This window comes from Poecilia reticulata, linkage group LG12 (assembly GCF_000633615.1).
Source record: "Poecilia reticulata strain Guanapo linkage group LG12, Guppy_female_1.0+MT, whole genome shotgun sequence".
Taxonomy (NCBI): domain Eukaryota; kingdom Metazoa; phylum Chordata; class Actinopteri; order Cyprinodontiformes; family Poeciliidae; genus Poecilia; species Poecilia reticulata.
In genome coordinates, this window is record NC_024342.1 from 9421540 (window position 1) to 9438069 (window position 16530).

The following is a 16530-nucleotide window of genomic DNA, read 5'->3' on the forward strand; positions in this document are numbered from 1 at the left end:
GTGTGTGTGTGTGTGTGTGTGTGTGTGTGTGTGTGTGTGTGTGTGTGTGTGTGTGTGTGTGTGTTGTTGTTTTTTCCTTTTACAGCCATGAATAGTATCAACATTTGATGAAAATAAGCTTTAGGTGGCCTAGTTGATTCACTTGAAACCAATAAGTGGAAATGCGCCTAATTTGCACTTTCTTTATTGCGACATTTTAAAATTTTGCTCAAAATTTGCATGGCAGGTGGATGGAAACACGAATGTTAAACTTTTCATTTGAACTTAGGTCATCTTCTGAGAAAAGTATTTTGATTGCTTAGTTAGTTTTTTGGGGGTATTTTTTTTAGTGCCATAATCTTTTAACCACATCAGGATAATCTATTGAGGTGACGAGGTTGAATATTTCTAAATACCATTGCATAACTTCAATGGAATTTGTTTCATAATTTATTACTTTGACACATTGGTATTTTAATAAAATTATGTTATTCAATACATAGAAAATAAACACCTTCACCTTTGATACTCATTTTTTTATGGTTAAAAAACCTGAGTCTGGCAGTACTTTGATATTGAAACATTTCAACATGGATTCGTAACTGTTCTTTTGTGCTACAAAAGGTAAAAGTCATCACTTGGTTTTCTCTCATACAATGCCGAATTTTTCAAGGTTATCTTGAAAGAGTGTGTCTTTGACAGCTTTAAAGACAACCCGGATGTTCTCCGTGTCTGTGGCGCAGGTGAAGTGTGTATAGAGCGGTTTGGAATCCTTGCCGTGTAATTGGACGTACATCTTCTCAATGAACTTTTGTGCTGAACCGGCGTCGCCCTTCGGTCCTGTTGGAGGGAGGAGCGGACAAGATTAGAGTAAATCAAGGAGCTCCATTCATAATTTACCCGTTTCTATAAATATATAGTTTAACATGCATCAAACTTTTTTTGTGCATGGTGCCGTGAACTATTTGGAATTAAAAATCTGGTGGCCTTCACCAAAAGCCATCAAAAGGGAGTCACCTTGAGGCTCAAAGTAAGGTAATGGTCCAACCCAAACCACCAGAAATGGATCATTGGTGGTTTAATTTGGTGTTAATTTTCAGGGAAGTTGAGTTTTACTGTTTAGTTCATGTTTCTCTTTATAGAGAAGTTACATAGTTCCTGTTGGACTCTTTACATTCATCAGAGGTGCCACTAATGGTTGCTACCACTATGTAAAAACATGCCTTTTGAGTTTTTTTTAGACTCTGAAATTATTTATTTATTTTGTAGTGTTTGTAGAGTGATTGTTAGTACTGTTTCCTGAAAGCAAGAGGCTCTAAGACCAAGCTTCTGCTTTGGTTTGTATGAGCCTCTCTATAGGGATTTTAGATTTTCTGTTCCTGACACTTGGTATGAGCAAAATTTCTCCTGCAAACTATAAAAAGCACTTTAAGAGCTAAAGTGTTACATCTGTGAGGTCAACAAACAGCACCAGAATAAATCGCTAACAATTGTTAATGAACTGGTGGTAGTAAATTTTTGCTACCAAACATCAAGCCAAAAATCGCTCCAAAGACCTTCTCCTTACAAAAATGTAAACTGGAAATCAAATAATCTTTAAAGCAAAATACTTTTTCTTAATATGTGATTGTGAAAAGTGATAAATTGTAGAACTGTAAATAATAATTAGGACACATTTTCTCAAAAAAAATTAATTAATTAAAAAATCAGGTGTGGCAGCATGACAAAATTTACCTGTGTATTCTGGAAAGTAGACTGCCAAATCTGACTTGGTGATTTTCTCTTCCAGAAGGTCTTTTTTGTTCAGGAAAAGGATAGTGGAAGAGTTGTGAAACCAATCAGACTTGACAATTGTCTGAAACAGGGCGAGGCTCTCGCGTAGTCGATTCTAAAACAGCAAATTGAAAATAAACGTAACAAACACCGCGCCCGGACCCTTCTGAAGCTGCAGAACAGAGCATCAGTGACGCCGTCAGAACATACCTCGTCCTGGTTTTCATAAAGGACTTGATCGTATTCACTCAGAGCCGCCAGGAATATGACAGAAGTGACGTCTTCAAAGCTATGGATCCATTTCTTCCTCTCTGATCGCTGGCCCCCTACATCCACCATTCTAGAGACAGACGACATGCTGATCTGAACTTTTGCTTGCAATAGGTCTGACCAACAAACTGACTTTTGCTTCTGTCTTTAAAAAATATTAAAAATAATAAAACACACAAATTCAATGTGCATGCATGCAAAAATGAAGTCCTAGAAGTTAGGGTTGAAGTGGTAAAATCAACCTTTTTCAATGAATTTGTGATAGATACGTAACAAAGCAGCAGCATACCTGAAGATGACCTTTGACATATCAAACATGTACTCTATGATGCCTGTCGTGGCTACTCGGACCCTCAAAATGTCCTGAACAGTGGGGACAAAACCTGGTGCTGCGATTCTGTCCAGGTCACTCAGATAACTAAAAGATTAGCAACAAAAAACATCCAGTTTTAATATTGTGACATGCATTTAGCTGTTGTGTACAGAAACCATTGTCATGCATGCCCATGCTCAAATTTTTAAAATAGATCTTACTATTTGGCAGAGTCTGATAGCTGGTACTCCCTCCTACGGTCATAGCACTCTTGTATTCCACTGTCATTCCACACTCGCTTAATGGCATCCACCTGCCAGTCCATCAAACTGTCCAGATCCTCCACTTGCCTCAGTTTCTCCGCATCGCCCTAACGTGAAAAACATCCGGACAGCGTTAGCAACCCATTTCGATCACCAATGAGTATTCGATTTCATTTGCAGGGAGTTGGTGGACGTATTAAATAGTGGGATTGCAAGTGGAGCAATGTGTAACAATCAGTTTCCAGAGCAAGCTTAGCAAAAGTCTCCGGGCACGCACGATATCCCATTCGTTCAAAATACAGATTTGCTACGACTAGAAGTTTGAGAGGGGCTACATTTGGCGGTGAATCAATAAAGAGACAACGGACAGTACTACAAGTCTTTTGTAATCAAAGAGATGTCAGAGAGGACTTATAAACAATTGCTTTCCAGTTTCTTACAGCGTTTTGGGCATCAGCATAGCCAATCTTTAGAGCCTTCATGGCATCAATCAGCGTCTGGATGGCTGTGAAGATATTCTGGAAGATAATGCGAGTGAAATGTTTTCTGTCATTGTCACTGTACCCATTCCCATGAATGATCCTCATTTGTTTAATAAAGGTGCTCTTCCCACTTTCACCAGTTCCTGCAAAAAACAAAAAACAAAAAAAAATGAGATAATTAAATCATGAACATGTTCAAAAGGTTTGTCGACAGATCTTACATTGACTCTTTAAATATAAGATAAGGCTTCCTTGTAATCTTGTGTTTGAGTCAGGTTTATTTGCAGGGAAGGAGGAATGTGGAAGAAGAAAAGGTTTTAATGTGTTTTAATATACATGACCTTTAGTTTTCTTTATGGTGTATTATTTTGTTGGGTAATATTGTTCTGATTTGTGTAGCTTGTCTTGAGATTTCTTGTTTCAGTGAAACTAACAGGTATTAAAAAAAGACCTGACTCAAACACAAAATTACAAGGAAGCCTTTAGTTGCAAAAGTAAAATATGTTGCATAAAACATTAAACATTGTTGTTTGATGTATTACTTTCCAATTCATGATTAGACACTGTGATTTATTGACAACCTGAATATTTATTGAAACATTCAAGGCATTTAAAATGCATTCCCTAAAGATACAATACATTACACAAGAAAATAAGCACAGGTGGTTTTTGTACACCTACTATAAAACAACTGACTAGAGATACTGCAGACCAGAGGACAAACATACAACTAACATAAAACTTATTTGTGGTGCATTAATAAAACTTTTATTGTAAAAGAAACTACAAACCAAACACACAAGCAAATAACAAAAACTTGTTAAGCATAATCGCATAATCAGGAGGATCCATAATTTTCTCAGCTCTCACCTAAAAGCAGCAACTTCAGTTCCCGTTTAAGAGTTAGTTTATCCCGTTTAAGTTGTCTCTCTATTTCTCTGGATATCCTCCGGCCCTCTTCTTCTTCGGGAGACAAGCAGCACCCGTCCATTGTCTTCCAAGATTAGCAGCTTCTCTTTGCCAGAGTGTGCCGCAGCGGACAGAGATAAATGTGTTCTGATGTTGTCAGACGTGTCAGGGAAATCTTTTCCCTGAAACCAGCACATTGTTGGTGAGTTTCTGCTGCCATTCTTCCTCATACAGGATCCAGTTCAGGTACATTTTACATTCCTGCTCTGCAAGAGGCGGGTTCCAGCTGAAAGGGTTTGTCATGTGGATTTGCTTTCACATTCATACTTTAATCAACAGCTTTTTTTTTTTGTTTCAATACAAAAGGACAAGGTGGAGAAAAGAATAAAGTGTAGGTGATTATTCTAAATGAAGTGGGTTTACACTGTTTGTTTTTTTTCCAAAAACAAATTAAAAGAAAGTCAAATAAAAATCAAGGCTTTTAATTATGTACAATTTAAAGTTACAACACACATTTTATTTCAAACTGTGCAACGAAGGACACGTTAATTTTTGCCACAAACATGACCGTGGGAACAAAAAAATACCTTTTTTTTGTTGTTTTTTTACCGTAAAACATTGTGTCATCCTCATTGTGAAATTAAAACGAAAATAAATTCATCTTTTGCTTATGGTGTCTGCAGTCAGTCTTACAAAGCTGCAGAGCAGGATTTGTGGCATTCTTCATCCAAAGAACTTTGCAAGACAGACATCTTCTGATTCAAGTGAGTTAAAGAGTGTGTCATACTATAAACCGCCCATAATTTCCAAGTGGGCATAATAAATAAATGGCTGTACATATCATATATTACCTCTTGCCATTGTACATTTGACACTGGACAACAATAAATATGCCTATGTTACAATAAAACATTATTTAAAGTCGTTACAATAAAACATTATTTAAAGCCGTTACAATAAAACATTATTTAAAGCCAGCGTAGATTGCCTCGCTGGCTCAGCTGTTTCTGAATTACTCTCATTTTTCAAAATGAAAACCATAAAACCAACCAAATATTCAGTACTGTTGCTGGAACCTGTGGTTACCGCCACATTAAAAAAAAAAGAACAACTCTCTGCTTCATTATTAAAGGTTTAAAAATTCCATGTTATCCATAAAGATTGTGTCTTTGACTGATCTGAAGACAACCTTGATGTTTTCTGTGTCTGTGGCACAGGTGAAGTGTGTGTAGAGGGGTTTATGACGATCTTTGTGGAGGTTTTTGTACATCTTCTCAATAAACTTTTTGGCTGATTCTGCATCATGGGAGGGCCCTACGAAAGAGAAAGAGCATGACTTAAACAGCGCTGTTTATTGAATCGATTTCCATCAAATCTACAGCAAATGTTCTGAAGAAAATTCAGAAAATGTGAACACTGCTGCATTCACTGCTTAGATGGTATAAATCCTACGTCTCCGTGTATAACACATTTTTTGGACAGAGAGCAAAAGGAAGGATTTTTTATTTGCCAGTGCAAATCTGTTTCATGTCACGAAATAAAACTGCACAGCATACAAAAATGTAAATGTAAATACAGCATCACAAATGAGGCTCAGAAAGATGCAAAGAGGAAATAGACAGGTCATTACAGAAATGATGGAACAGAGAGAAAACTGGACCTTTTGTATAATATGTAACTGAAGAGTTTGATTTTACAGTCAGAATAGAAACATGTATAATTTACCTTTGTACTCTGGGAAATATGTCGCTAAATCAGATGTTCTGATTTTATCTTCCAGCAAATCTGTCTTATTCAGAAAGAGGATGGTGGACGACTCCTGAAACCACGTGGATGAGACGATTGTCTTGAACAGGGCGAGGCTCTCCTTCAGCCGGTTCTAGAAAGCAAACAGGAAGAGTCGTGCCTAATCTGAATATTTAATTGTTTTGAAGCTGGAGAACAAACAATCTGTACTCGGGACTCTGCGGGATTAAAACGTACATCTGTCTGACTCTCGTAAAGGACTTGATCGTATTCATTGAGGGCTGCCAGGAATATGATGGAGGTGACGTTTTCAAAGGAATGGATCCACTTCTTCCTTTGGGAGCGCTGACCACCCACATCCACCATCCTATATGAACAGCAACAATTTTTTTAGTCACTCATTTTATTGATTTCCTTCAAAAGGTTAAATAAATTTAAAATAAAACTAGAATCACTCTTCCCCCAACCCTACCCCCCCCCCCCCCTCCCCACATTAACTGACGTGTGTTTACAGATAAATTTTCTGTTAACAGTTTGCCTTCCAGCTAATCAAACCAATATAAAATCATACCTGAAGATGGCTTGTTTCATGTCAAATAGGTACTCTATGATCCCCGAGGTGGGAACCCTGACCCTTAAGATGTCCTGCAGAGTGGGAACGTAATCTGGGGCCGTGATTCTGTCCATATCACTCAGATAACTAAAAAGAAAAAAAAGTATATATATATATTCTATTGATACCATCTAAATCATTGTTTGTAACAGGCTTTTTCGTACAGAATATTATAACATGGTTTTATTTACAAATGTTGATAATTATTGAGTCTGTAGGTAATATATTTCATTCAACTGAGAAGTGATGGGACTGAATAAGTGTTCACGGTAACACTTTATAACACTGACATAACATGTCATAAACATGAAGGAGTCTTGTCTATGATTGTTGTCATGAAGCGTCATTCGGTAAGTCTTATCCACATAAAGTGTTACTGTGTTCACTTCTTCCTACTCGTTTTCAAAAAGTAGTGATAAGCAAATAATTGTGTTCTTGTTTATGTAATCTCATGTTATTTCTGTCCCAATGATTGCTTGTTCTCTTGTTTTTTAAAACCTGTATGACACAAATAAATAAAAATTAAAAAAATACAATCTTAGTTATGATAAATTGTAGCCAGAAAATTCACACTCATAGAGTCTTTAATTTCATAGGAGTCACAAACCCAACCATTCATCATGTCATTAGTGGTTTTTTTTTTATTTCATCACTTGTGAAGTTCTTCCCAATTTGTATAATTATATCTTATTTGTGTGTTTCTGCATGGGGTGGAAAAATATGATTTTTGATGTACAGTTGTGCATAAGAGATGACAAAAAAAAAGCTTTCTTGAATTTTAAATTAACCAAACAATAGGAAACAGAAGGTCAGATTATTTTGTGATATTGGAAAAACAGGACAGCAACTTTGTAACACTGAAATCTGACATGAAAAGGGAAAGGAAAAAAAAGGTTTACTATTTGGCGGAGTCTGACAGCTGGAACTCTCTCCTCCTGTCGTAACACTGCTGTACTCCTTGGTCACTCCACACTCGCTTAATGGCGTCCACCTGCCAGGGCTCCAGTGTTTTCACCTGAATTTCCTCCACTTCTTTCAGTTTTTCAGCATGGCGCTAAAGCAAAAGACAACAAAAACCAAACATCCACGAGAGAGTCAACTAAAAAAGAACTCTTAAATAATGTTAAATGTAGAAGTTTATGTGGGCTAGTAGCTTGATGGTGTATCTTTAGAGGAATCCTGTCAGTTCTGGAAATAAACAGACCCGTTTCCTCAGGTTACGTAGAGGGTTAGTTCAGAATCTTCTCAGTGAGATTCTGGGAAGTTTTACTTATTTAAATTTTCAATGCAGGCCACAGAAAAAAATTTCCTGCAACCGTAAGCTTGTCATAAAAGCAAATAAAACTTTGGAGTGGTGGAACGCAAATGAGCCAATTAAAACAACAGAAGCTAAAAATAATCATGTTAGTGGGATGCATTGACAGTGGGAAATAACTGTCTGCATTTCATATAACATTGATGAGCATGGGGGCACTTTGTTCTGCCACACAATGAGTTCGAATGACGATGTTTGAACCTGTTTGTCGTATCAGTCAGCCAGATCAACGCCGAACCATCAGGCCTCCCGAGAAGTAAGTAAGCTTTTGGATTGTGTGTCAGTTTTGCAAAAGTGTTTGTGCGCCTTTAGGATCTCGAAGAGATTTGATCGACTGAAGTAACGTCGTATTACAGACGGTTTTTGACTTTGTAATAGTTTTAAGAACAAGACAAGAAAACAAATGGGAACTTCCAGATACACTGGCAGGATGGAAATAAGAGGATCAAAACTGACCACAAATTGACCTCATTTAGATTAGCACTGGTAGGATTGAATGATATGTTTATTTATAAATGTATATATTATTTTCTTTCTCACATATATATGCATTTTTGTACAGTTCAAGCTGTGGACAAGGCAGTGACCCGGCCATACGAAGGCAAATGCTACCAAGAGACTCCAGTTTCCCAGTGATAAAAATGCACAGATATATTTTGATGCAATTATATGCTTTTCAACAAGAATTTCAGGATATTGTTCTTGTTTGTTTTGCTAATGACACAAATAAGTACACAGGTTCTTACAATATTCAGTTCATCAAGATAGTCGATCTTCAGAGTCCCCATGGCCTCAATCAGTGCCTGGATGGCTGTGATGATGTTCTGACACACCAGCTTAATAAAACCTTTCCTGTCAGATTCACTGTATCCGGTGCCATGGATGATCCTCATCTGCTTGATGAAGGTGCTCTTCCCGCTTTCACCAGTTCCTAAGTAATTAGAATGAATGAGATGAAAAGCAAAGACAATAAAAAAATCAGATTGAAAAACATAAACATGCAACAAATGTTCCTAAAATTGTAGCATGTAATGTAAAGAGGAGTTTCCATTTTAAATATCAAATAAGGATTGACCTTTTTTGCAGTAGTACATGGAAAAAATGTTTCTACTATTATAGTAATCAGCCTCTTGTCATACTGTTATGTTGCGCTCTGTATCGCAAACACAGATGTTTTGATTTTAAATTTACAAAATCCAGCAAGCGTTGAAATACCAGTGGAAGTTTTGGAAAACTATTTGACCTGTTTTATACATCATACATAATTAGCTTTTTCCTGTCCGTACATTAATATGTCACCAGCGTTATTATCTGTTGTCTACATTTCAGATTTAGGAATGAGACACTTAAGTCTTTTGTTCACATCATTTAGACAGCCTGATGGCAAGATGCTGGCACCGACATGTTTCGGTGGGAGGAGGAAGTGTTCTGTGGGACATCCTGTGTTCGTTTCTGACCACATTTGTGGCTCTGCATGTAGGTCCAAGTGACAAGCTTTGATTTTTCCCTACACCAGGTCTCCTACACAGCTTTTTGACAAAGTGCAAATTAATTGCCATGCCAACAGATCCTGCCATCTGCATTACGGATCTCTACTTCTCCTCCAAAATTATCGTCGATCTCTCCTTTCCAGGCCTGTCAGTTTAGGCAAGCAGCAATGTCAAGTTTACACAGCAGTTTCATGTTACTCTTCTCTGTTTGTGAATTAAATGTGGTCTGAGAAACGTTGGGATATTGCTTAAAAAGCTAACCCTGTCTTAATTTTTTCTACAACTATATTCCTGACCTGTCTGGTACAGTTCTTGTTCCGCATGATGTTTTTTTTTCTTTTTTTTTTTTCTTACTAATGTAAAATAAAGGTCTTCACATAATAGTTGGATTTATATTGACATTAAAGGACTCAGATGTGGACTCTGTTGATTATTAAGTGATTAAATGAAACAAAACTATGTCCAAGTTGTCAAAAAAATTATTGATATTTGTGTGTCAATATTTTCAATTTTTTTTTTTGATTGGGTTATAACATGAAATACAATAAAATGTGCTCACATTTTTATTTGGCACAAAATGTGGAAAGTGTGAGGGATTTGAATATTTTCTCAAGGCGCTCACTGTCCATCAGCTACTCTTTGCTTAAAAAAGTCAATTTCTACAACTTAAATCTTGACTACAATTATACAGAAGAAGCTAGGAAGGATGGATCCTGAGGAAAGAGGAAAAGAAACTAAAACAACTGAATACCATTTCCGCCAATAAAAACCCAGAGACCTTGAGACTCACCTTCATCACATAGACTCACCAAAGAGAGAACACACAAAAGATATCTCAGAAATCTTACCTAAAAGCAGCAGCTTCAACTCCTTATTATTTTCTTTCTCTTTTCTTAGTTGCCTGTCTATTTCTCTGGATATTCTTTGGCTTTCTTTTTCCTCAGGAGACACATAGCAACAGTCCATTGTTGTCCAAATTCACTGACTGCTTTTCAGATACGCTGCTGCTGCCGACTGAAATGGGTGAAACGTGTTTGCTGTGGAGTTTTCCATGCCTGCCAGGTAAACCTGTATGTCTCAGGACAGGCGGATTGTCGACGTGTTAGTCATTCTTCCTCAAGCCGGTAAACTTTACATACCTGCTGTGCAGGAGGCAGGCTGTGAATGAAGAGCTTTGACGTCATGTACAACTCCTCTCTTAGGTGGAGTTGTTCTCTAAACAATACAGGAGAAATATCTTGACATAGAATGTTTATTTTATTTTTATTTTTTTAAATAAGCAATAGTTTTCAGATGGTCTTCTTTGTGGGAGACAGCTTTATAACTTGTTTTTGGCCAAAAGTGAACACGGCTGGAAAGATACTTTTTTTTAACGATTAGGGCCACACCCTGGAGTGATTCAGACTGTGCTTAATGCCAACGAAGACATGCTGTTCAAGTTCTGTTCTTTTGTCAAAGCGACTTTGTTGTACTTTCCTGGGAGGGTTTTCCAAAACTGCAAAATCACAAGTAATCCAGATTAAAGAAGAGAGGTATCACGAAAACCTTCACTACAACAAAGTCAATTCCTTCCTTCTGAAACAACAACATCAAATCCATTTTAGACTAAAAGAAAAAGTCCTGACTTGAATCTGTAAAGGGAGTTAACAGTGATAAGGGTCATGGCATGGAGGCCTTCCAACCTCAAAGAGTTGGAGGATGTCATAACAAATAAATGTATTACCTATCAGTGGTAAAGCTGGCCAGAAATGATTTAAATAATTTGAAATGCTGTAATGCCAGTTAAAATTTTTCCATTGACGACTGAGAAGGGTATATATTTTTTACTGCACTTATAGACATGCCCTTTTTAAAAAAAAATTAGATTGTAAATAAAAACATTGCCCCAAATTTATTTTACATGTTTTATTAAACAATCTCATTTCATATCAGACACAAACTAATAATTTAAATCTAAATCTGGCAAAGATATAAAGAAAAACAAAAACAAAGCTATGATAAACTGTATGCAGTCTTGTCATTGTATCGGCTTTCATATTTACACTTTAATGCACGGAGGGAAAAAAAACAACTCAGGCAAATAAAAGACAGAATCTATATTTCTTCCAAATGTAGCAGCTAGACCAGCTTCAGAACAGTCTTTTAATTGAATTATGTTCAAACAAAAAGAAGGTATTGTTTGAAATGTACAATCTAAAAGTGTCAACAAACAGATGCACTTTAACACAATTTAAAACATGTAATGAAGACAATGGAAGCAAAACTACTTATTTCACTGAACACATTAACATTCGCATTAGTATAATCTGATGCTTGCAGAGTTATTTTTAATTTCCGCCTCTCAAAGCTGTAGGCCAGGACATGTGGCATTTTTCCTCAATAAAATACTCATTGAAATTTCTGGAATATGTAATCATCCCCAGGATGTTATGATCCAAATAACTAACAACCCCTTTCATTCTGGGGCTTAAAAAAGGCAACAGTTCAAGGAAAATTGGTTTTTGACTGGTCTGAAGACAGCATGGATGTTCTTCTCTGTGAAGCGTTATAACTTTGGTTCTGGCTCATAAAACTCCCAAATGTTTCAAATGTTCTTCTAAGATCGTGTCTTTCACTGATTCGAAGACAAAGCGGATGTTTTCAGTGTCGGTGGCGCAGGTGAAGTGTGTGTAGAGGGGTTTGTCCTGCTCTTTGTGAAGCTTGATGTACATCTGATGGATGAAGTGTTTTGCCGATTCAGCATCACACTGAGGCCCTGTGAGGATGAGAGCGGTCAGAATCAGCACGAATAACGTAGCACTTACAAATCACGAAACCAACACAGAATGTCGAATTATATTATGTATTCGACCTGGGAAGAGTATAAATCACATGAAGTCTCAATAAATCACATGATTTATGAAGTATAAATCATGTGATTTATACTTCATGTGTGTAAATCACATAAAGTCTCTGTTTAAAGAGATGTGTCTCAATAAACACATCTCCTTAAACAGATGTGTTTAAAGAGATAATTATTTTAGTTACCTTGATCTACTATCATTGCAGAAGTAGTGTTTTCTTTCACTTTGCTTACTAAGTCATTGATTCAGCACACATGTCTTCTGTATTACATTATCTGCATTTAATTATTTTACTTGATCAATTTTGTGATCATAAGTTGACAGTAAGACTTTGTGCCTTAAAGGATTTTCTATACAAATCAATGTAAAATCATTAAAAGTTTGTTGGATTATGACAGTGAGTGTTGTAATCTCACTGCTTCCTGTGTCGACTAGGATCTTGAATTAAAGTCGTACTGAGAGGATGAACAGACGCATCAGTAATGACACTATTTTATACATTTTTATAATTTTGAGACTGACTGTAAAATAAGATTTTTTTTTTCCCTGTGGTAGTTTGATTTATTTATATGTCCCAACATAATGATACTAGTAAAAAAAACCTGAAATCTATGAATTTATCAAGCAAATCATGAAATAATAATATTATAATAATGTAATTTCCAATCTCATTTTGATTCATTTGTAATCAACCAGAACAGTTATTAGTCACTTATTAATTTGTGCTTCATCCCTTGATGTTTTTTGTAAACAATAATAGCATATAACTCACATTTATTTGTGTTGTATCATTTGTTGGACTTGTTTTAATTTTGACTGAAATTCAGACTAACAGATAACAACACGTGTCTGCACTGTAGAAATGTAGAGCGATTCCATAATTCACCGTTGTACTTTGGGAAGTAAGTTGCCAAATGTGACGTTTTGATTTTCTCCTGCAGCAGGTCCGTTTTGTTCAGAAAGAGGATAGTGGAGGACTTCTTAAACCAATCGGATGAAATGAGAGTCTTGAACAGGGCGAGGCTCTCCTCCAGTCGGTTCTAAAAAGGCAGACGGGTAAAATTACAACAAAATCTAAAAACTAACCCATTTGAAGCTGCAAAACCATAGAAAAAGGATAGAGACACCATTGGATCAGAACGTACTTCTGTCTGACTCTCGTAAAGGACTTGATCGTATTCGTTGAGGGCTGCCAGGAATATGATGGAGGTGACGTTTTCAAAGCAGTGGATCCACTTCTTCCTTTGTGAACGCTGGCCACCGACATCCACCATCCTGAAAACAAAGAAATGTTGCTTTTAAATATATTAACTTCACACCTTGCATAGTTACATTTACAAAGATAAAACTGTTCTTTCAGTGCTAAAACTTTAGAGTGGATCTTACCTGTAGATGACTGATTTCATGGGAAACGGGTATTCTATAATGCCCGTGGTGTTAACTCTGACCCTCAAGATGTCCTGCAGAGTTGGAACGTAATCTGGAGCCGTGATTCTGTCTATGTCACTCAGATAACTAAGAAGTAAGAAAAATAATAATACATCTGGTAAACTTTGTTGACATGACAATCTAAAGCAGAACGTAGTTCAAGCTCATTTATAAAGGAAACTTGATGAAACCATTTATGCACATTTGATATAAAGACAGTCGTTATTCTAACTTTCTTCAATATGTCTTATCATTAGCTTTCTACCACTTCAGATGTTGCATCACTTGAAATCAATTTATTCACACACTGCCAATTCACAACAAATATAATCTCAAGGCACTTTACAAAAAGAGAAAAAAGTTCATCAATCATATAGGCAGAATCAAAGTCAATTGCATACATTTCAATGTGATAATAGTCAATCAACACAGTCAAGATCAGTGTTTTATTTTTCTATGTTTATTCTTGTTATCAACTAATCAACCTTCATAAACTTGTTTTGTCTCAAAAAGAATTAGGGTGTTTGAGCTGTCACTTTAAAATACGCTTGTAGGTGTATTTTAAACAATCCAACTGTAAAATTAAATATTTACGTACGCAACAAAAATACACAGAATTAATCCTACATCTCATAAATGCTAAAGAGTACTGTAAAAATGAAAAAGAGCTCACTATTTAGCAGAGTCTGACAGCTGGAACTCCCTCCTCCGGTCATAACACTTTTGCACCCCGAGGTCACTCCATACTCGCTTAATTGCATCCACCTGCCAGAAATCTAACCTATACACCTCGGTGGAATCCACTGGGCTCAGTTTGTCTGCATAGCTCTGAAACAAACAAAACGACATCCAGAACGGAGTCAGTTGAAACCAATTTGTTAGATTAAACCTTCAAAATCCACTGAAAAAATTTGAAGATGTTCAACTGACCCTCACTCATAGAGTGATGAACATGTCAACAGATTAATTGTAAAATGGTAATCCTATGTATTGCACAACTGACGCTGATGCTTCTTTTTAATTTTTCAACTTAACTTTTAATTGACTTGTGCAAAAAGGTGATAAGCATGATCTAATGCACTGAAAAACATTAAGGTTTGTGGAAAAATTCTGGAGAACCTTTTCCATCCTTGGTATTAGGAGGTATATATATCCTGCTGGGATCTGCTACGGGGGAAGCATCAGTACTAGAAATGTCAGCAGACTGATGAAGCAGGCCTCATTTTTCAAAAGCTTTAGACTTTATATATTATATCACTTTATACTATGTTTTAAACAAGGCTAAAAACATACATTTCCTCAATAATACATCCCCACAAGATAACAGATAATGACACAATGTGAGTGTGACTGACCTGAAGTTTCTCCATGGCAGTAAAATATTATTAAAAAGAATGCACTGGAGTCGATTAAACAGTTGAACTAATTAATTTTTCCCTCTGGGCACATTTAACAATAATTTTTAACTTGCCCAGATATCAGGAATGCATGGTTTGAATTAATGTAAATTACCTAACAAAGCTTTTATAATAACAAGTAATTCAAATTTTCTCACAAAGACCCTACAAGGTTTTAAATGGGGGTGAATAAATGAAAAAGAAAAGAGATTCAACAAGTTGAATAAAGGATAATCATTGTCTATCCATTTTGTTGTGATGCTGACAGAGGCTAATGTTAACTTTTTGATAAAAAGAAAAGTCATTTTCTTTCAGTCAAATTGTTTCACCTCTGCCAAATCTCTGGAAATAATATAAAAGGAAGATGTGAAATGGATTTTCTCAGGAAAGATAAATATGGATGTGATGATAGCCTGCATCACTGTTGAAGAGTTTAAATTATGAAACACCAGCAGCAGTAGCACAACCGTTCGCGAGTAATCTCTGTAAGGAGACGGCATCCTATCAGTGATGGAAAGTATTCGGACAATTTGTAACAAATTGTTAGATTTATTTTTTCCTGAGTCACTTTTTCTGTCATTTTCTCTTGCTTTTTGTCCAACAAAAGATCCTAAAACATCAGAAGGCACATTAAGAAAAGTCTCTTACCATATTTTCGTCATCAAGAAAGTCAATCTTCAGAGTCCCCATGGCCTCAATTAGAGCCTGGACAGCTGTGATGATGTTCTGACACACCAGCTTGATACAACCTTTCCTGTCAGATTCACTGTATCCACTGCCATGGATGATCCTCATCTGCTTGATGAAGGTACTCTTCCCGCTTTCACCGGTGCCTAGGAAAACGTCCAAAGTATTAAAAGCAAAGCAAAGAATGAAATGTAAGGCAAAAAAACGACATCAATACATCACTACTGGGCTTAATTTAGGGGAACAAAGCAACAATGTTTTATTATATTTTGGATTTGTCTAAAGTAAAGATGGACGGTTTCGTCTCAAGCAAAAACTGCAGGTGTAGAATGTACAAAAAGACGGAAATCCTGCCTGTTTTCTTCTTTGCAAAATAGCTAAACTCAGTCAGATTAAATGGAAACAACAATTTTCAACTCTTACCAAAGATTCTCGATTTGATGTAGAAGTAGGCTTTTACTGAGTCATTTCAATGTGTGTCAAAGGTCGTCAGAGACTTTTGCAGTCTCTAACATTTTTTTCTTCCTGGATTCTATTTGGCAAAATCCATTTTACCATCAAAAAGGAAGTGAAGTGAAATGAAGTTGTTTTGGAAGGGAAAGGGAGGGCACCATCAGACAGGTGGTCATATTGTTTTGCCTAATCTGCATATGATGTGATGTCACAATCCAAATGTAAACAGCAAATTTCTTTGAACTTGAGGCAACCCACTTCCTTGTCTTTAGAAAATATGTAAACAATGTCTGTTCAGTAATGTCAGCAGATGTTGACACTAAAACTAGAAAAATACTAGAGATGTGCCGATCAGGTTTTTTCCTGCCGATACCGATTCCGATCACCCATGAGGGCCGATCACCGATACCGATCACCAATACCGATCACATAATTTTTTTTATTTTTTTTATCATAAACACTACCAGGTTACATTATGTGGAAAAAGGAACCATTAATTCACCTTAATTTAGACAAAAACTTGTTTTTAATAACTTTTTCCAAGAAGAAAACTAAACAAAACAGGCATT

At 36.3% G+C, this 16530-nt stretch overlaps 3 protein-coding genes across 3 annotated transcripts in view; all 3 read right to left on the minus strand.

The window, feature by feature from the left end:
* Positions 1-56: 56 nt before the first annotated feature.
* Positions 57-4363, minus strand: LOC103473462 (guanine nucleotide-binding protein subunit alpha-14-like). Its single transcript, XM_008423740.2, has 7 exons — positions 3951-4363; positions 3039-3223; positions 2557-2705; positions 2312-2440; positions 1963-2092; positions 1714-1867; positions 57-819 (listed from the first exon to the last, which is right to left on the minus strand). Exons 1-7 carry the CDS (start codon positions 4069-4071, stop codon positions 629-631), a joined length of 1059 nt encoding a protein of 352 aa, XP_008421962.1. The 5' UTR covers positions 4072-4363; the 3' UTR covers positions 57-628.
* Positions 4364-4455: 92 nt separating this feature from the next.
* LOC103473463 (guanine nucleotide-binding protein subunit alpha-14-like) lies at positions 4456-10244 on the minus strand. The gene is made up of 7 exons (XM_008423741.1): positions 10002-10244; positions 8410-8594; positions 7248-7402; positions 6307-6435; positions 5973-6102; positions 5715-5868; positions 4456-5303 (listed from the first exon to the last, which is right to left on the minus strand). The coding sequence occupies exons 1-7, from the start codon at positions 10117-10119 to the stop codon at positions 5116-5118; spliced, it is 1059 nt and encodes a 352-aa protein (XP_008421963.1). The 5' UTR covers positions 10120-10244; the 3' UTR covers positions 4456-5115.
* Positions 10245-11043: 799 nt separating this feature from the next.
* Positions 11044-16530, minus strand: part of LOC103473464 (guanine nucleotide-binding protein subunit alpha-11-like) — a 9992-nt gene continuing 4505 nt past the window's right edge. Inside the window, exons 2-7 of the mRNA XM_008423742.1 lie at positions 15470-15654; positions 14098-14252; positions 13383-13511; positions 13142-13271; positions 12883-13036; positions 11044-11908 (exon numbers count right to left, since the gene is read on the minus strand). Coding sequence (XP_008421964.1) covers positions 11718-11908; positions 12883-13036; positions 13142-13271; positions 13383-13511; positions 14098-14252; positions 15470-15654 — 944 coding nt within the window. The 3' untranslated portion in view covers positions 11044-11717. The remainder of the gene's footprint in view (positions 11909-12882; positions 13037-13141; positions 13272-13382; positions 13512-14097; positions 14253-15469; positions 15655-16530) is intronic.